We start from the raw sequence: 21,264 nt of genomic DNA on the forward strand, positions 1-21,264 counted from the left end.
CTAGAACCCTCAGTTTGTTTTTCAGAGTCCATCGTCTCTCATGGTTTGTCTCCCCCTCCTACTTACTCCCCTTCCTTCTTCCCCTCCTGCTATCTGCTTCTTTTTCTTTTTTCCTAACATATGTTGCATTATTTGTTTCAGAAGTACAGATCTGTGATTCAACAGTCTTGCACAATTCACAGCGCTCACCATAGCACATACCCTACCCAATGTCTATCACCTAGCCACCCCATCCCTCCCACTCCCCCACCACTCCAGCAACCCTCAGTTTGTTTCCTGAGATTAAGAATTCCTCATATCAGTGAGGTCATATGATACATGTCTTTCTCTGGTTGACTTATTTCACTCAGCATAACACCCTCCAGTTCCATCCACGTCGTTGCAAATGGCAAGATCTCATTCCTTTTTATGGCTGCATAATCAGCTGCAGTTCTTAAATTCTCCTCCCGTTCTTTCCAGTGAATACCTATCAGTTAGTTAGTTACTTGGGGATTCTTCAGGTCTTAGGTATGTTGGATACCGTATGGCTTTCCTTCCATGTAGGTGTTGGGAACACACAAGTTTCAGAGCTAGTTGCTCCTCCCTGACTGCTTGTTTTTTGCACCTTGAGCGGGGATATATTGGTGACTGGGATTTGTTGTAAATGTCCATGGGCTTTTTGTTTATTGTATAGCTGCCCTGCTTGTTTTTCTTTGAGAATTCAGGAAGGTTCAAAATCCATGGTACTACCATGGCTGTTAATTTTTCCAGAAATCTGAGCTTCTAGTGCTCAAGTTAGTGCTAGTTAACAAAAAAAGACAACTTTTTTCTTTTTTTTTTTAAAGATTTTATTTATTTATTTGAGAGAGAGCATGAAAGGGGGGAGGGTCAGAGGGAGAAGCAGACTCCCTGCTGAGCAGGGAGCCCGATGTGGGACTTGATCCTGGGACTCCAGGACCATGACCTGAGCCGAAGGCAGTCGCTTAACCAGCTGAGCCACCCAGGCGCCCCAACTTTTTTTTTTCTTTAGGGATTTTTTTTAAAAAAGATTTTATTTATTTGTCAGAGGGAGAGACAGAGCACAAGCAGGGGGAGCAGCAGGCAGAGGGAGAAGCAGACTCCCTGCTGAGCAGGGAGCCCAGTGTGGGGCTCCATCCCAGGACTCTGGGATCATGACCTGAGCCGAAGGCAGACGCTCAATCAACAGAGCCATCCAGCCATCCCAAAAGACAATTTTCTATAAATGGGAACTTAATTAAAATTAAATTGAATAATTAGTCATATACTTGTTTTGGCTTGCTATTGTTGACAAACCACTTTGTGTTAGGCTCCTGCAGGGTTGTACTTAGCTGGAATATGTAGGTGAGTATGTGAATCCTTCCCAGATTGGGCTTTGATACCCAGGTTACTTACAATGCCATGTGTTAAGTAGCAGAAGTGTGTACATCTTCTATCAGTGGAAAAGTGGAATGGTTTTATGAATGAGATGACATTGAACTTGGATTTTGAAGGATGAGCTAAAGCTTGCAAGACTGATGAGGTCCTAAAGGAAACGTGGGTGTAGAGAGGAGATGCAAAAGCATAGAGTTTGCTAATGCATGGCATGCTTAAGCAGGGATCTGTAGTTCAGTGTGTTTAGAGCAAATACTGGGGTGCTGGGAAGCAAGTTGGAGTTGTATTTCACAATGCTTCATACTAAGGAATTTGGGCCTATGGGCAGTGGAATGACAGGATCAGATTTGTTTTAGAATGATAACCCTTCAAACAGAGGGAGGGTAAATTGTAGGCTGGTGGAGGTAAGAAATTTATTGAGAAGGCCAAATAAGACAAGGGTGAAGATAGAGGGAAGGGGAAGTGTTGGAATAGTTGAAACCTTTGAAGTTTTTCATTGCCACCCTCGTCTGAAGTTCACAAACCATTTAAGGCTGAGGTGGTCAGCACTGGCTGCCCATTAGAATCACTTTTTTAAAAATGCCTGCCAGGGGCACCCTGGGTGGCTCAGTCTGCTAAGCATCTGCCTTTGACTCAGTCATGATCCCAGGCTCTCCATTGGGCTCCTTGCTTAGCAGGGAGCCTGCTTCTCCCTCTCCCTCTGCCTGCCACTCCCCCTGCTTGTGCACGCGCGCGCGCTCTCTCTTTCTCTCTCTGTCTCTCTGTCAAATAAATAAATAAAACCTTAAAAAAAAATTGCCTGCCATCTTGCCTCTTCGTTTTGTTTTTTTTTTAAATTGGTATGAGGTGGGGGTTGTACCTCACCAAGCACTTTTGAAACTGTTTCCAAGTGATTCTCATCCCCAGCCAGACATGGGGGCCACAGACTTCTGGGTAGTCATTAAATGAACTGTAGCAAGCACTGATCAGGATTTACATGCCTTACTAAGAGCCAGGGCTACATTAGAAGTAGTGGTGCAGGCCAGGTTTTTGACCCTGGCTCACTGCAGCCAAAAACTACTAGATTTGCTCACATGTAAGGAAAATATCTTCTCATCTCTGTCTTTCTCATTGAAAGTTTCTGATATTTTCAGCATTTCTTTATTTTAGTGTTATATTAACATTTTTTAAATAAAAGAATTACCAAGCAAGATGTAAATGAACAACATAAAAGTATATAGAATAAAAGATTAGCCTGAGCCTCTTCCAAGGAGGAAAAAAAAAAGCAAAAAGAATAACCCCACCCCTTACTCCCCCCTGCTCTCTAGGTATTCCTTGGGCATTTAGGTTTTTCCCCAGTGTTTGTAATTAGCAATCTGCAAGGAATAACTGTGTGTGTATTTTCATATTGTTGGAGATGTATATGTATCTTCAGTGTAAATACCTAGAAATTAGGGGCACCTGTGTGGCTCAGTCGGTAAGCGTCTGCCTTCTGCTCAGGTCGTGATCCCAGGGTCCTGGGATTGAGCCCCACATCAGGCTCCCTGCTCCACGGGAGGCCTGCTTCTCCCACTCCCGTTCCCCCTGCTTGTGTTCCCTCTCTCGCTGTGTCTCTCTGTCAAATAAATAAAATCTTCACAAAAAAATTTAAAAAAAATTCCTAGAAATTGGTTTGCTCTGTCAGAAGATTAGTGCTTTTGTAATTTTGTTAGGTATTAACGAATTCCTAAACAATTACAGTTTACATATCCAATCCGCAGTGTGTAAGAGTACCTTTTTCTTTACAGCCTTCCCAACAAAATGTCTTTTCTTACTTTTAAGTTTTACCATTCACTGTGTGGTTTTCATTTGCATTTCTCTAATTATGAGTTTTAACATCTTCTATATCTTGTGCAAATAATCTGTTTCATTGTTTTATTGTTTTTGTGGGTTCTTTTTCCCCTTTTTCTTATTTTTTTAGTAGTTCTTAATATCAGTGGTTTCAGAGTATGGCCCGAGGACCCCAAAAGGTCTCTGAAACCTTTTTAGGCTCTAGGGCAAATTATTTTCCTAAAGTATGAAAATGTTACTTGTCTTTTCACTGTAGTTAAATTTGTAGTAAAGGTGCAGAAGCAGTGGTGGGTAAAACTGGCCGCCATAGCCCAAATCAAGGCAGTGGCACCAAACATTACTTAACAGTCACTGCCACACACTCACAGTTTAAAGAACAGTTCCAAGTTTCAGAATGATTCAAAGCGGTAAAAATTACTCATTTTAGTTTTACCACGTCTCAGCTTTTGAGTACAGTTTTAAAATTATGCATTGAAATGGGATATATGCATAGGACACTTTATACTGAAGTACCTGTGTGACTGAATTGGAAACAATTTGTGTGTATGTCTGTGTATGTAACACTATTTTTACTTGACCTGAGCCTAAGTCAGATGTTTAACCGACCAAGCCACCCAGGCACCACAGTACACAATTTTTAAAAAATATATAATGAAATATATCATCATTTGAAGGATTTGCCTAAGTATTTTTCAAATGACCAAGGCATGCTCTTATAAAACCGTGATGGATAAAATACCCATTGGAAGCGCAAAACCTGCCAATGGGTATTTGAGTATAAAAAGTTCATTGATAGGTTTCAGATTGTACACTGCACTGTTAAGAAACTCACACCAAGTTTTGGTATAAAATCAACCATGAATATCCATAATCACCTAAAAGGGCTACTAAAATAACTTCCTTTTTTTAACTGCGTATGTGTGTGAAGCTGGATTTTCTTTGTGTACTTTAATAAACAACTATTACAAGAAATTGAATGAATTTTCTTGAACTTTTTATTTCTTACTAGTAACTGTTGGATTTTTTCAAAGGCCTTTTTAAGGTCTGTGGATATAATCACAGAATTTTTTTTTCCTTTAGATTTAGTAATAGGATATATGTATGATACCAGTGAATTTCCTTATACATGAATTTTGCATTCCTGTAATAAATCCCTTTGTCATGGAGTATTTGTTGGAAGTTGCCCTCTGTTTGCTTTTTTTGCTTAATACTTTTTGATTAATTATATAGAAATCATTTTGGGCTTTAATATTTGGAGTGGGGTTCTGTTTTTATGGATAGTCACTATCATTTAGATGTCAATATTATAGTTGCTTTATAAAAAGTTTAGAAGCTTTCCTTCATTTTCAGTGCTCTGGAAAATTTATGGAGCTTTGAGGCTGCCTGGACAGTGATGTCTTGAAGAATTCCCCTGTGAAATCATCAGTGGCTGGTGCTTTTTTTGTGGGATAATTTTCTCTCCTTCATCTCCAGAAATTGCATTGTTTAAATTACGTTTTTAGTTTCTGATAGTCATTTCAGTAATCTGTATTTCCGTAGGAATTATCTGGCTTGTCTGGGTTTTCTTTTTCTTTGCCTTTTTAAAAAATTTAATTAATTAATTTATTTGAGAGAGCATGTGAGCACACAAGCGGTGGGGGGTGGGAAGGGGCTGAGGGAGAAGCAGATATCCACTGAGCAGGGAGCCTGATGCGGGGCTGGATCCCAGGACGCTGGGATCATGATGAGCCGAAGGCAGACACTTAACTGACTGAGCCATTCAGGTGCCCCTGGTTCATCTGGGTTTGTTTAAATTTGTTCTGTAAAGTCGTTTCTTGTGTTTCCTAATTCTGTGCCAACAGTTGTTTCTTTCTAATCATTTCTTATTTTTGAAATTTTAAACCTGTTTCTGTTTTGAAATTTGGATATTGTTGGTCTTTGAATTATACCAAGGGAATGGTTTTGTGTAGTGATTTATTCTTGTAGTATTATTTTGGGAGGATGTATAGGGAGATGGATTCAGATGCCATTGTTTTTGGCTACCCAGGGTTTTCCTGTTTATTTTTTTCGACATTAACCTTTTTTTTTTTTTTGCATTAGCTTTATTGCAGTATAATTCACATACCGTGCAATTCACCCTTCAAAGCATACAATTCAGTGGTTCTTGGTATGTTCACAGAATTGTATGACCATCACCAGTCATTTCTTAAAATATTTTCATTACCCTAAAAAGAAATGCTGTACCTTAAGCCATTACTCCCCAGTCTCTCCGTCCTTTTCCATTCCTTGCTTTAGACAACCACTGCTTTATAGATTTGTCTTTCTGCTTTTACAGATTTGTCTTTCTGAACATTTGTTATAAATAGACTTACACTATATGTGGTCTTTTGTGATTGGCTTCTTTTACAGCACGTGTTAGTGCTTCATTTCTTTTTATTGCAAATAACATTCCATTGTATGGATATACTACATTTTTTAAATTTTTTTATTGTTATGTTAATCACCATATTACATCATTAGTTTTTGATGCAGTGTTCCATGATTCATTGTTTGTTCATAACACCCAGTGCTCCATGCAGAACGTGCCCTCTTTAATACCCATCACCAGGCTAACCCATCCCCCCAGCCCCCTACCCTCTAGAACCCTCAGTTTGTTTTTCAGAGTCCATCATCTCTCATGGTTCGTCTCCCCCTCTGACATACTCCCCTTTTCTTCCTCTCCTGTTATCTTCTTCTTTTCCTTTTTTCTTAAAATATGTTGCGTTATTTGTTTCAGAAGTACAGATCTGTGATTCAACAGTCTTGCACAATTCACAGCGCTCACCGTAGCACATACCCTCCCCAATGTCTATCACCCAGCCATCCCATCCCTCCCACCCATACTACATTTTTTTTAATCCATTCATCAGTTGATGGATATTTGGGTTGTTTTCACTTTTTCAGCTATTATAAATGATGCTGCTATGGACGTTTGGGTTTAAGTCTTTGTGTGGACATACGGTTTCATTTGGGGGGGTATATACCTATGAGTGGAATTACTGGTGTTTATTCTTTTTTTTTTTAAGATTTTATTTATTTATTTGACAGAAGGAGAGCCACAGAGCACAAGTGGGGGGAATGGCAGAGGAAGAAGGAGAGGCAGGCTCCCCCGAGCAGGGAGCCCGATGTGGGGCTTGATCCCAGGGCCCTGCCAAAGGCAGATGCTTAATGGAATGAGCCACCTACACGCCCCAGTATTTATTCTTTTTTAAGAAGAGTTTTTCTTCTTTCCTTTTCTTTTGCTACTTCAGTAGGCTTTGGGGTGGGAGGAGAAGGTCATGACCTATACATAGTCCATGGTGGATGTGGCCTCCTTTGTTGTGCACTGGACAGCCTATATCATCAGGTGGTTTGGACTGTAGTATAGTATAGTACAATTTATATGAAAATACACTCCTCTGCTTTAGTGATTCTGGAACCCTAGGAAAATATTTGATGTTTCTTTAGGCTACTCTGAATGGTTCATTTCCTTTCAAGGGAATGGTATAGATTTTTTTTTGAGATGAGGTAATTTTTTAATAACTTGGAAATATTTTGAATTTTCTTTGTATTGGTCTGCCCTTAGTCATTGTGATTAAGATTTTCAGCTCATTTAGAAGTATATCATTTGTTTCTTTAATTAAAAATATGTTTTAAATGGTTTGATATGGTTCTACTTTCTGTTATTTGCAATGTGCATATAAGACATTATTATAATGTACTACTTCTAAAGAGATTTTTAGCATAATTGAAGGAAGTTGAAATAACATATTTGATTTCCACAGCTATTGATATTTTATTATACAAAATGACACCAGATCTTTATACTACTTAAGTGTTCATTCTATAAGTTAGTTGCCTGTATTTTTGATGATCACACTAGTGGACTGCCAGTACCTTCAGGAGCTCTTCTGAAATCAAAAATAAATGCAAGATTTCAGTGTTCAGAATTTTTAAATGTATCTTAGTACTTAGAAAGCATTCATGTGACCAAATTTTAATATTCTTTTATGTCCAGCAATTAATTTATTAGAATATGCATTCCCATACCAGGATAGATCATTCTAATATGTATCCACCCAGGCAAGTGTTTGGATCACAGATATAATAAGATTGTAATTTTTATATTTAAACTTTTTTAGATTGTATGATACAATGAACAGTTGTTTTTCGTAATAGCAGGGTTTTTCTGTAATTATTACTTTAGGCTCCTGGATTTGGATTTGGAATTGCAATATCTGGTGGAAGAGACAACCCTCATTTTCAGAGTGGAGAAACATCCATAGTAATTTCAGATGTGCTGAAAGGGGGACCTGCTGAAGGACAGCTACAGTAAGCATGTTTCTTTTGGGCACCTGTGTTACAAGCACTGTTTTTACCCTTAGTCACTGGCATACTCTGCTAGTGATTTCTTTAAATTAGCATACATTTCTACTTATCTCTATCATAAGTGGAAAGGTAGTATCCCTTACCTTAAATAGGTGGTCGCTGTAAAAATAAAGATGGTGAAGAGAAAACTTGTTACTCAGTTTGGGATGGGATTTAGCCTTCAAGAACCTCTCACCCTTAATCTTGTCCTTATTCAGTTAAGATAAGCAAGATAAAGGAGAGGCAAAGACACACCAGCTCGCAGGAGAGTGAGCGTACAGTCAGAGGATTGAAAGGAACCTAGAAGGAGAAAGACTTTATTTTTTAAAAAGGGAATAGTTTTTTCCAGCTATGTAACATAATATTATTTAATGCCCTCTAATTGTACCACCAAAAATTATTTTTTGTATTGTGGTACCTCTTCACTCTTTTGTAAAAACATTGTATTAATGATTTAAAAAAATTAATGGCCTGTGGTTAGTTACTAAACGTCGTCGTAGGAGATCAGAAAGTAAATCGTTTGACATTATTGTATCATTGATCTGAAGACAAATAGATTAACTAGCTTATAATTAGGTATTTTTGTGGAAGTACCCATCTTGAAAATACATTCACAAACTTGTCTGTATGTTTTTTTCTAACATGTTATTTTGGTGACCTTTTTTTCTTTAGGGAAAATGACCGAGTTGCGATGGTTAATGGAGTTTCAATGGATAATGTTGAACATGCTTTTGCTGTTCAGCAACTAAGGAAAAGTGGGAAGAATGCAAAAATTGTAAGTATCTTTTACCTTTAATTTAGGAAAAGCATCCACTTTATGGTTGATATGTTTCTGGTTTTTTAATTCATCTTAACCCTTTAAGAAGATGAAAACTCGATCAGTAGTTCCAAAGTTAGCTTACAAGAGTGTTTCTTCTAATACTGGTAGTATGTTTTATCACTGTGTGTATATTTTCTCAAAGTTTAGATACTAGGGTTTTTTTTTTTTTTAATTGAAGAGGAAAGGTGGGGGTGATTGAATGGTCACCTTTTTATGGCTTTAATCTTTCCTTCTTTTTTAAGTACTTAAGTTAGACTGAATCCTGGCATGCAGTCTGTTTGAAATATTTAGCCCTGTTTTCTGTTACAGGATTTGTTTAATGGGCAAATTTTACATTGTCCCTTGAACCCATACATCATCAACCACTTTCCTTGTTACTGTGATACAGTTTGAGGAGAGAGAAAGTGGTAAGATTTTCTTTGTAGGGTTGTTCAGGGTGCATTTTAATGTTAATGTTATAGCATATAGCTGGAATCTGTCTTCTATTTCATTATTTTTCTAAGAAGTCTTTTTTTTTTTTTTTAAGTAAGGGAAAAGAAGTTCAGTTAACTCTTGATAACTGGCTTCAAATCACAGGTAAAACTAAGCAAATGTGGCACAAAGTGTATTTAATGTAAAAGTCCTATTTAAAATTACATCCATGTTTAGGAGCATATTAGCTACTTTTTACCCACTTTGCTCCCCCCCACCCAGGTTTTTGCCCATCTAGCTTCTGAAAGGAGTGATAAAGGCACTGCTTTGAGGCCTTAGTTCAGGTATAAAGAGCAGAAAGAAGAGGCAGAGTAGGCATCTAGATGGTTTGCCCTGCCTTGTCTATTTTCTGCTTTCTAGCAGACACTCAGAACCACAGTGGATCAAGTGGAAGGGAGAGGGTGTGAGGGGAAGGCCTGCATTGTGTTTTGACCTTAGGGATTTGGTGAGATCTAGAAGGTGTATACCTTGAGACTGTGCACCCCACAGTTGCTAGGCCCTCTTCCCTTGTGTAGGCTGCTTCCCATATGGTTTATTTCCACACCAGTGTTAATGCTGGTGAGGTGAGAGTTTTCTCAAATTGCAGTAGATGCACTGTTGAGTTACTGCATTCTAAATGACAGACATCTTCTTTTGAGTATATATTTTCACAACTTCATTGTAATTACATTTTTATAACTGTAATGTTATTTTTTATTTTTTTAATTTAATTTTTTAAATTTTATTTATTTATTTGACAGCGAGAGAGGGAACAAACACAAGCAGGGGAAGTGGGAGAGGGAGAAGCAGGCTTCCTCCTGAGCAGGGAGCCCAATGTGGGACTCGATCCGAGGACTCTGGGACCATGACCTGAGCCGAAGGCAGACGCTTAACGATTGAGCCACCCAGGCGCCCTATAATGTTATTTTTTAAATCACAGTTCATATACATACTGGCTAGTGGGTGGTAGAGTTTTTAAACAGTTTTTAGAACATGAGATTGTAGTGTTTACAGAAGCAAATTGCTAATTTTTATAATTGCTTATCTTAAAACTGAGTAAGTTTTAGCATGCTTGCCTTAGCTGCTGATCCTGAGCATTGTTATTATTACTTATAGTATTTTTCGGTTGCACATTCCAAGGTGAGCACATTAGGTAATTTGGGTTTTTTTCTTTGTACATAAGGTTGTGAGCTTCACCTATAACCCCAACTTTTTAAGCTCTCTGGTCCTCTGAAATGTTGAGCTATTTTGTTTGCCATGCAAAATATTCAACATATATACTCCACATTAATAATGCATCTAAGAAAGTTGTATTCCTACATCCTGGACTTTTCCCCATACAAATTATTTTATAAGAAGTAGGTCTAAAACCTGTAATGAATTTGAAATAGGAAAAGGATTTGGGGCAGCTTCAAGGGTGGATTTTGCTCTGACTGTACTTAGCTATATGAATTGGAAAGGCAGAACTCAGGAAGTTTTGCTCTATAGGGGGATTGGGTAGAGGGTGTTTTAATCAGCAGAGAGCTGTTGTTCATTTCTACATTTGAAGTGATTGGATCATGTCTTAACTTGTTAAGTTTATCATTGCCGTATGACTTTTAGAATAAAACCCCATTGTCTTAGATTGTGGTCTTTCATTGTGAGGTGTCTTTCTTAACTCTTAATTCATCCCCGGCCATAACCAGAACCTCAGGGTCATTATATACATTGTTTTTGCTTCTTTAGTTTTGTTTTTTTTTCAGTTCTGAATAACCAACTCCTGCGCCCCCTCCCCCCGCCCCATCTGCTAATCTCTTTTCTTCCCTGTGCTCTTACATTGGGGTGGTTGGTTGTTTATATGGTTATCTTTCCATAAACTAAGAGCTCCTTGGGTATTAAGCAAATAAATTCTTTCTTTTCTGTTGAACTAAAATGTTAGAACTCTATGAGATAATGTAACTACCATAAATAGGGTAATTTAGCTTTAACAATAAGTGAAGTTAGAAATCATTTATGACACAGTGAGCATGTATAATTTTTACTAAAATTCTGACCATCCTAAAAAAGCATTATGAAATAAATGATTGGGCAGAACCATCTCCTAGAGGTGACCTCTGTGAGCACTTCAGTATATCTCCATGTGGCTACTTACCTAGCCCATTCATGGGTGGGCATTTCAGTGCCTAGTTTTTAGGTATTAAAAAAAAATACTGTGTTGAAGATCATTGTGTTTCTACCTACCTGTTCAGTTACTGTTTAGGAATAACTTCTTAGGAGTGGCTTTTCAGTCAGAAGGCATGAATGACTTGATATATGTATTGCCAGTGCCCTTCAGAAAGCCAATAGGGTATTGAGAGCCCACTTTTATCAACAGTTTTTAAATCTTTGGCCAACAGTCTGAACATAGTAATTCAAATGAAATATTTTACAGTACGAATGAGTTTGATCATCTCATAGTATATATACTGCCCATTTATGTTTCTTTTTTGCTTATTCCTTTGCATCTCTGTGGTGATGATTGTCGTACTAGAGAGCTGTATATATTGGGAGGGTTAGCCTTATGTCATATATACTACGTGTATTGTTTGCCCATTTGCTTTTGTGAGCGTAAGTTGTTTATGGTGATTGGGGGCTTGTTTTTATGTCATTTTGTTTCAACACGGAAGTGCTGTCGTTCTTCTGTTGTCATGTCTGTCAGAGGTTTACTTGGTTGGCTCTGCCTTTGGGGTCAGGCTTACAAAAGCCTTTACCAGAGTTATAGAAGCATATATCCTTTATTTTATTCTAGTACTTGTAGGATTTCATTGTTTTATTTTACATGTGAATCTTTAATTTAGCTAGACTGTTTTGAAGTAGGCATTTCCCCCCAAATTTTCTTTTTCTTTTTTTTTTTAGATTTTATTGATTTATTCATGAGAGAGAGAGAGGCAGAGGGAGAAGCAGGCTCCCAAGGAGCAGGGAGCCCGATGCGGGACTCGATCCCAGGACTCTGGGATCATGGCCTGAGCCGAAGGCAGACGCTTAACCATCTGAGCCACCCAGGCGCCCTCCCCCCAAATTTCTCTTTCAAAATTTTCAGTGTTAAAATCAAGTATAATTGTCAAACCTGCTAAATATCTTCTTGTAGGTTTATGACCATTAACTATAACATAGAGAATTATAACAGGATTGGATATTTTTCAATGAGTTAAGCACTTAACTGGTTGCAAATATTTCATTATAGGTATAGTTAAATGCACGGTAAGGACCTTCTCCAAGGAACTTGAATCTTAAGAGGATAGATGGGTATACACAGTCATAACCATAATGCATATCGGAGATTGAGAGTAGTTTCAGGTACAGTAAATTTCCAAGGAGGTGGCAGGCACTCTCTTGGTGGAAGACCTGGAAAGCTCCCGGTCCTCATCTGGTTACTTTGTTTTTGTTAGTATGTTGCTTGGGGGGAGTTGAAGATTTAAAGTAATACTGCAAAAGCATTACTTCTAAAATAGTTTGTTGGAGATTGAAATAGAGGTGAGACTAAAATGCAGAGAGTCAGTTAAGAATGCTTTACAGTAAATATTACATGATAAGGGCCTGAGCTGTGGGGCGCAGAGGGTGGAAAGACAGGCAGCCCTCTCTCAGTTCCTAACAGGGAACTGAGCTGTCTGTTCTTTTCATGTGTTGGCATCTTGCTGCTGCTTCAGCTTCAGTGTTGTTTCCTCAGAAGGGCCTTCTTTGATCACCGGTGGTAGTAGAAAGGAACAGCGGGCCGTATAAGTTTAGAGCAGCCCTTTGAAGATTAGCCCCAAAGGGAGGACATAGGATAACTTGGAAATATGTAGCAAGACAAAGGAATAGAAGATTAATTAGCAGATTAGTAGTAGGCAGAGGAGAAATTTGAGGGAGAGATGAAAGTCATAAGTACCTTCAGGGGTTGTTACTGATGAAGAAGGTATTAGAGATGGGTAAGGATAAGAATAAGAGCTCATATGGGAGGACTTCATTTGTTCAGGAAGAGGATCAACTTGGTCTTTGAGCCCCGAAGGAAGACTAAATAAGTGGGATACTGAAAAAATGTGGGAGTGTAGGGGAAGTGAAGTGGCACTGATCTCTGTAAGTCAGGCTAAGCAATTGGGGTCTTGGTGAATGGTTTTGAAATACCTGTGTTAGCAAATTCCATAGAGAGGCAAGAGGTAGAGGAAAGCATTACTGAACAAGCAAAAGAATTCTGTCAAGTAAAATGAATTTATGGAGGACCTACTCAGCAAAGTGCGGAAATGCAGCCATTGGAAGGTGAAAATAATACAGGACTGGAGTTTGTCATGGCAGGTGATTGAGAGGTCAAGAGAAAGTCATTTAAATATCACAGCATGACATTTTACGAAAACTTGGGAGCAAGGCAGGTGAAACTAGGAAGAAGTTAATGGACTGGGAGAACAGGAGAGAAAGGAATCGGAAAGAAGATGGGAATAGAAAAGTTTCAGTAGATCAAGGCATCAAAAGTAGAGACAAGGAGTGTTAACCCAAGAAGATCTTACAGATCTCTGAAGAGATCCAGGGTCTATCAGGGTGAGAAGGCGAGGTGCACACAGTCCAGGGATTAAGAGGCCACTCAATCAGAAGGTAACGCTTGTAGATTTTGAATCTACAGAAAGTGAAGGAAATAAATGAGCAGGGAAAATCGAACCACTTATCAGAGTCATTGAGGAAAGAAAGCCAGAAGAAGGGATTTATACCAAGATGAGAAATTATAAATTGGAGAGATACAGAAACCGAAAGCAGTTTGTATTGGTGAAAATATAACGGAGTTACCAGCTCCGACTTTACGAAGGTGAATGTTAGTGTGGAAATACAGTAAATTTCTCTGTTAAGAGTTTCAGTAGGACAGTTATGGGCCTTGATATTGATGGATTTTGAAAATTTCAAGGAGTCAAGTTGGGCTTGCAAGTTTGCTTGGTAGCAACTAGAGTGTATTTGATGGTATTAGAGTACAGTGCCCCATCCTTTATTTCAGCCACCAACAATTACTAGTTTTTCTTTAAGCTTGTGATTATTATACCTAGAAAATCTTTCAGAATTAAGTAACTAAGGACTTCATTTGCCTCACTATTCCACATTCGGTTCTTAACCAGATCTGTTTGTCAAGAGAGCAGAAAACACAGCCATTATGGAAATGTATTTCCTAGTGATCTGTTATAATTTTTTGTGTATTGTGTCTCTCTGATACATAATTAGTTTAAATGATAAGGGACCAGAAAACTGTAATTTTCCTTTCTCTTAGAAATGAAAGTACATATGGAAATCAATCAGCTTCTTTATAATCTTTATTTGTAGACCATTCGGAGGAAGAAGAAAGTTCAGATACCAGTCAGTCGTCCCGATCCTGAACCGGTGTCTGAGAATGAAGAAGACAGTTACGATGAGGAAGTCCATGACCCGAGAAGCAGTCGTGGCGGGCTGGTCAGTAGAAGGAGTGACAAGAGCTGGGCAAGGGATAGAAGTGCAAGCAGAGAGAGGAGCTTGTCCCCACGGTCTGATAGGCGATCTCTGGCCTCCAGTCAACCTGCCAAACCCACCAAAGTCACATTGGTGAAATCCCGGAAAAATGAAGGTATTCTCTACCAACTCGTTTACCATTTTTGCATGAAAATGTTTACACTAATTGTGGTAAGAAGTAAAATTGCCGTCCCTTCCTATCCTTGCTTTTGTTCTCTTTTGTTATCTTCATTGTTACGTGCTGTTGCTGTAAGTCATGTCCCGTTTAGCAGGCTTTCAGAATCATCTCTTTTCTCTTGAATTATTTTGTTGTAGCAGATAGTCCTTCAGATAAATTGTCCAGTAGTTGGATTTTGGATTCCTTGTGATTAGGATAGCCAAATGAAAATTATGCTAACAAATGTCATACCATGACCAAGCTCAAATTCAGTGTTTTACTTAGCCGTTAGGATCAGTAGTAGCATAACCATGGGAAGAAATCCTAGGCTTGAGGGGTGGGGGGCAGAATACTTTTTTAAATGAAGAGATTAAGGGGAAGGAGCCCCCTGATAGGGCATCTCTCCATAATGCAGGGCATCTTTAAGATTTTTGAAACTCAAGCCAGCTGCCTCCCCTACTTAATCAGATTTGATAAGAATGAGTCTGATTGTGGCATCTTCCTGTTGTGGACATGTCTTTCAAATGCTGGAAAGCATCTGTGACTGATCATTTTGGTAAAAAGGTGTTGTTCTAAGAATATCATGCGGGCTCACTTTGATCTGCTCTACCGGCACCTGACAGACCTTTTTCTGGTTCTTGTTCCCCACCTTACTCTGTAGTGGACTTCTCAAACTGCCTACCCCTACTGTTTCTACTTCATTTTACCACTCATTGTCCAACCCTCTCTGGCCTGATATCTGTTTCACCTTGCTTCCCAAACCATTCATACTAATTCAGTAGAAATTTTCAGTCTTTATTTTATTTGCCTTTTCAGTACCATTTTGCATAGCATTAACCATTTCTGTATTTTATCATATGTGCTGCCGAAGCGAGCACGACTTCCTGTGTTTTGAAATTATGTCTTCTCTCGGCTTCAGGAGAATGGTAATACTGTGTCCTTCTGGGTCTCCCACCCCCTTTCTGTATCCTTTGCAACTTCATTCTCCTCATCCTGCCCTCTAACCTTAGGTAGATTTCTGTTCCAGAATCTCTTTTTTTCTTCAACATAACCTCTTTACACAGTCTCATCTACTCATTGCCTCAGTTGTCTGCTGCTAATGGCAAACCTTATTTCTCCAGTCCATGTCTGTGTACTTTTGTGAGCCAGCTGACCATTAGGCATACTCACTTCATTGTTTCATGTAGCTCCCTCAAACTCAACACATCTTGAATGAAACTCACATCTTCCTCTTAAAATTGTTGTGTTTCTTATGAAGTCACTCGTTTGATATATTCTCATCTACCCAGTTTCTCATGCCGGTTATGGATAACATGGTAGTTATCCTTAACATCTCTCTTTCCCTAACTTCCCTATACCCAGTTAATACATGCTAACTTCCTAAATACCACTTTAAATAGCCATCCCATTTCTGCCTTTCTCCACCGCCAACACCCTTATCCAAGCTACCATAATCTTTTTTTCTTTCAGCTGTGTTGAGATGTAATTGACATTGTGTATAAAATTTTATACATTTAAGATGTAAACGTGATGGTTTGATATTACAAAATGATCATAATCAAGTTTATCACAGCCATCATTTACATGATACTTTAGTTACCTCACATCCTCTAATAGTTAAGGATTTTTTTTTTTTTTTGGTCTGGTGAGCAACCATCACCTCTTAAGTGAACTTAATGAGTTTCAAAAACTAGTCTGTGGATCCCTTCCAGTCAGTTCTGCAGACACCTTCACAGAGATGCATTTGTTTTTAACCATCCTGTCTCTACCACCCACCCCCACCCCACATACACACACACTCATCCTTCTGGTTTAGTAGTATTTCTACTTTAGTATTTCTTCTTCGGAGAGACTTTCTTGGACTCCACACTGGACACGGAACCCTGTATTGCCTTTATCTGACGTCTTCTCACACTTACATTTGCCCCTACTGTGGGTGGAAGTTGCCAGAGTGCAGGGACTATCTTTCGTTTGCTGCTTTTTATCCATAGTGCCTGGCACATAGTTAATATACTCAAGGAAACACTGGAGTAAATGCATATATGAGGATTATTTTGAAGTCATCTCTGTATTGGTCATTTATAACTTTATTTAATCTTTTTTTTTTTTTTAAAGATTTTTTCATTTATTTGAGAGTGAGAGAGAACACAAGGAGAGAGGGAACACAAGCAGGGGCAGAGGGAGAGGGAGAAGCAGGCTCCCCACTGAGCAGAGAGCCTGACACAGGGCTCCATCCCAGGCCCTGGGATCATGACCTGAGCTGAAGGCAGACTTAACTGAGCCACCCAGGTGCCCCTGTAACTTTTTAATCTTAAATAAGGACAGGTTTGTCATCAATACTGTATTCTTTTGTGATATAACAACCATTAAGCACATAACACCTGACTGCCTAGATCTCCTCAAAAGTCATTTTATTTTTTTTACCCAGATTTTCCTGCTTGTGAGCACTCTTCGTATATTTGCCTTAAGTTTGCCTTAAGTTCACTTATAGAAGCTTGAGTTAGCTGACCTGCTACCCAGCCCATATTAAAAACAAAAAACCCCAAGAGGGTTTTTTTGGGGGGGTTTCCCCCCCTTTTCCTTAATGCAGAAAGACGCAGTCCTTTTCTCTCTCCTGAGAGAACCAGGAGCAGTGCTTTTCAAACTGTGGATGTTATGTTGTCGTCATTGTTCTGGTTTACAAACAGACAAAATTCTACAGTTTTGCAGGTCCCTGGACAGTTTTCTGGACTCCCCTGGTACCTTCCTCAACTCTGACCATTTCCTCACCCATAGATAGATGTTGCATCACTTTTGGACACTTGGTTGGTGTTAAAAGGAAAGGACTGGCATTTATAACTCCTGCCTGTATCTGCACAGCTAGTTGAAACCTTTATTTGCACTAATACAGAGTTTATGTCCTAATGCTCTGTGTATGTCTCTCCAGTGTTAGAGGTGTGTGGAATTGAAATTGGGGGAAAAAAACAGTGTATGCTTGGTAACACAAGTCATCAATAAAATTTTCAACCTTTCCAGAGTTTTTCCAGCCTCAAGCAGTTCACTTTTTAGAATTGTATTCGTTAAACCTTCTGAGAAGCTAGTGTGTTATTACAACATAGAAAGAAATGGTCTGCTCTTCAGGGCTTTTTTCTCTGAGTAAAGTGGGAATAAGGTCTGTCAGTCTTCTTCTTGAATCACATACTTCCTTTGCTTTCACATTGCTTTGATGATTAGAGGAAATGTCATCTTTACAGGGTAACCAAGAATAATTTCTTGTTATCGATTGTACTTAAAAACTCAATGTGGGGGCGCCTGTGTGGCTCAGTCGTTAAGCATATGCCTTCAGCTCAGGTCCTGATCCCGGGGTCCTGGGATCGAGCCCCACATCAGGTTCCCTGCTCAGCGTGAAGCCTGCTTCTCCCTCTCCCACTCCCCCTGCTTGTGTTCCCTCTCTCGCTGTCTCTCTCTCTGTCAAATGAATAAATAAAATCTTAAAAACAAAAAAAAACTCAATGTGGTGATTACTATTATGCTTTTAAACTCTATTTAAGTCTCTTAGCATTTTACACTAAAGACATTTAAATATGTTCTTTCAGAGTATGGTCTTCGATTGGCCAGCCATATATTTGTAAAGGAAATTTCACAAGATAGTTTGGCAGCAAGAGATGGCAATATTCAAGAAGGCGATGTTGTATTAAAGGTATAGTCCTGTTCTTGTATTTTAATAAACTGAAATAGAAAACAAATTCTTTGTAATCATATAATGCTTCTGCTCATGTTCAAAGCAATTTTGCCAAAAAAATTAAAAATCTGTGTTTGGGGCACTGGATGGCTTGCCATTTTTAATGGACAAAAATGGTTTGTCTGTTATTACATGTCAACACTAATGTTTTTCTTTAGGCATGGAGTCATCCTGAGTGAATTAATCGCTACAAATGAATTACCATTCACTGGTAGGAGCTACTTTGTAGGTAGATATGTCTAGTCTTATACAATAAGGGTTTTGATAAGTGCCCTAAATATTATTGAAATGTTAGTTTGCTTATAAGCAATAGAAAGTGACAGGCTCAGTGGTAGTAATTTGGGTTTTCTGATAAAGCAACAGTATATTAAAATTTTATTATTTCAGGGAAGAGGAGTACTTTGATAATACAGGAGAGTATAAAGGGAATATTTTGGTTCTTACAGCAAGCCAAGGATAATTTAAATATTCCTATTTCATAACATTATGTTAACATTTATATTTTTGTCATTTATTTTCAACCTAATTTCTTTTCCGTTGCAGATAAATGGTACTGTGACAGAAAATATGTCCCTGACAGATGCAAAGACATTGATAGAAAGGTCTAAAGGCAAGTTAAAAATGGTAGTTCAGAGGGATGAACGGGCTACCCTATTGAACGTCCCTGATCTTTCTGACAGTATCCACTCTGCTAATGCCTCTGAGAGAGATGGTGAGTACAGTTCTGTTTGGAAAGTCCCTTTAAGTGCCCTATTATAGTAGTAGGAAGATTTGATACGTTTGAGCAAAATAATTTTCTGCAAGCCAGACACCTTCAAAATCTAAGAATTACAAATATTTATACTGGGGGTAGAGGGTTTACTTTTAGTTACTTTCTAGTTTTACTGAGAAAAAATTGACATACATCAGTGTGGAAGTTTAAGGTACATAGCATGATGGTTTGATTTACGTATATTGTGAAACAATTACCATGGTATATTTGATTAACGTCTATTTTTTATAGATAAAAAGAAAAAAGTTCTCCTTGTGATGAGAACTCTTAGGGTCTAGTCTCTCTAACAACTTTATATACCATACAGCACTGTTAGCTGTAGTCATCATGTTGTCCATTACATCCCTGGTGCTCATTTATTTTGTAACTGGAAGTTTGCACCTTCCTCTAATTCCCCTACCCCCCTCCCCCTGCCCTCCCGATAACCACAGGTCTAATCTCTGTGAGTTTGGTGGTTGTGTAGGTTTGTGGTTTTTTTTGTGGTGGTTCTGTTTTGTTTTGTTTTTGTCTTTCTCTGACTTATTTCACTTAGCATCTGCCTTCAAGGTCCATCGATGGTTTCACTTTTTTTTTTCTGTAGGCAGCTCACCATTTTTATCAGTGGTTGATAAAGTTACTGCTTAAAACAACAATTTTATATGAAATTATATTTAGTAGCTTATATCTGTTATCATTGGAGTACCTTACATTTTACTATAATCATTTCACGGGAAAATAAATAGCACCCTTTTACCTAACAGACATTTCAGAAATTCAGTCACTGGCATCAGATCATTCCGGTCGATCACATGACAGACCTCCCCGCCACAGCCGGTCACGATCACCTGACCAACGGTCAGAGCCTTCTGATCATTCCAGACACTCTCCACAGCAGCCTAGCAGTGGCAGGTAAATCACACTCTGTTGTTAATATAGTTACGTGTGCTTGATACGTGTTTGTGGTATTGCTTACAAATAAAACTAGAAGATTTTCTTTTGATTATCAAGTTTGGGTAGGGTTTTTTTGTGTTTTTTGTGTGTTTTTAAAAATCAATTTAGGGATTATCTAGAAAACCAGAGGTCAGTGAAACTTCTTAAAGAGTGAAAGAATAAATATTTTAGGTATGCAGACTACACAGCTTCTTGTCACTACTCTGTCTTTGTAGCACAGAAGTATAACTGTAGACAGTATGTAAATGAACAGGCAGGGCAGTGTTCCAGTGAAACTTTTTATAAAAACAGTTGGCCTTGAGCTGCAGTTTGCTGATCCACTGAATTAGAAGATGCTAGCCAGCTTATAGAATTTATTGCTTGGGAAAGTTAACTGTACTAGCAGTCCTTTCCTAGACAGTTTAATCTGGACTTTGTTTTCCTTTTTAAAAATACACTCTGTATTTATGCCAAAGAGTCTGGTATGCTATTAGTATATGACTTACCTGAGTTTATATGGTCTTTGGGGTTGCATGTACATTTGAGAAACTGAAAATTATTGCCATTATCTCTAGAGAAGGGCACATGTACACATACATGTAGCATTTTATATAAAATTTGTGGACATTCCCAGGGCTCTGTAGGCCTCCCATTTGATCAGTGGTTTTTAATAATAATCCATATGGAGATCTTCAGGAGGCCCTTGAAAACTTGAATGAAACAGTTTAGGATTAGAGATGGTAATTTGGGACTTACTTGCATGGAGGTGTTAGCTCAAACCATAGAAGTCACTAAGGTTGTGAAGAAAAACAATGTGGAGAGGCCAACAGCTGGACTGTGGGGAGTACATTCCTTGAGGAAGGTGAGGAGGCAAGAAAGAAGTAAACAGAGAAAGGAGGAATATCTAGCCAGAAGAAAGCTTTTTAAAAGATCGTCAAAAGCCATAGTGGTACGGTTGTGCACTGCTGGTTTTAGAAATTTGTGAAGTTGATTCTTTATAAATTTCAAATTTTAGATGTATATATTAACTCTGATCTTTATTTTAAGGTTGTAATGATTTTTTTAAAAGGAATATTAATAGTATGTCACAATCTATCGTGGTTTATCTTACAACTGATTATTATTTTTAACTGCTACAAGTTAATATATTGGTTTTAAAAATCTTCCTGACACTGCATAGATGTTACCTGGAAAAAGATTGCTGCCACAGCACATACACAGTGATAGAACTAATACCCTTGGGGGCGCCTGGGTGACTCAGTCGTTAAGCGTCTGCCTTCGGCTCGGGTCATGATCCCAGGGTCCTGGGATCGAGCCCCACATCGGGCTCCTTGCTCGGCGGGAAGCCTGCTTCTCCCTCTCCCACTCTCCCTGCTTGTGTTCCTTCTCTCACTGTGTCTCTCTCTGTCAAATAAATAAAATCTTAAAAAAAA

The 21,264-nt window shown here is 38.5% G+C and overlaps 1 protein-coding gene across 8 annotated transcripts in view; it reads left to right on the forward strand.

The window, feature by feature from the left end:
- The window catches only part of TJP1 (tight junction protein 1), a 263,988-nt gene that overhangs the window by 176,589 nt on the left and 66,135 nt on the right, over window positions 1-21,264 (forward strand). For all 8 annotated transcript variants that reach the window (XM_073882512.1, XM_073882513.1, XM_073882514.1 and 5 more), the window contains 6 exons: window positions 7,385-7,509; window positions 8,218-8,320; window positions 14,111-14,387; window positions 18,005-18,108; window positions 18,694-18,862; window positions 19,663-19,810. In XM_073882512.1, coding sequence (XP_073738613.1) covers window positions 7,385-7,509; window positions 8,218-8,320; window positions 14,111-14,387; window positions 18,005-18,108; window positions 18,694-18,862; window positions 19,663-19,810 — 926 coding nt within the window. The remainder of the gene's footprint in view (window positions 1-7,384; window positions 7,510-8,217; window positions 8,321-14,110; window positions 14,388-18,004; window positions 18,109-18,693; window positions 18,863-19,662; window positions 19,811-21,264) is intronic.

Source organism: Callorhinus ursinus, unplaced genomic scaffold (assembly GCF_003265705.2).
Source record: "Callorhinus ursinus isolate GAN/ISIS: 27379988/994484 unplaced genomic scaffold, GSC_fseal_2.0 scaffold47, whole genome shotgun sequence".
NCBI classification, from domain to species: domain Eukaryota; kingdom Metazoa; phylum Chordata; class Mammalia; order Carnivora; family Otariidae; genus Callorhinus; species Callorhinus ursinus.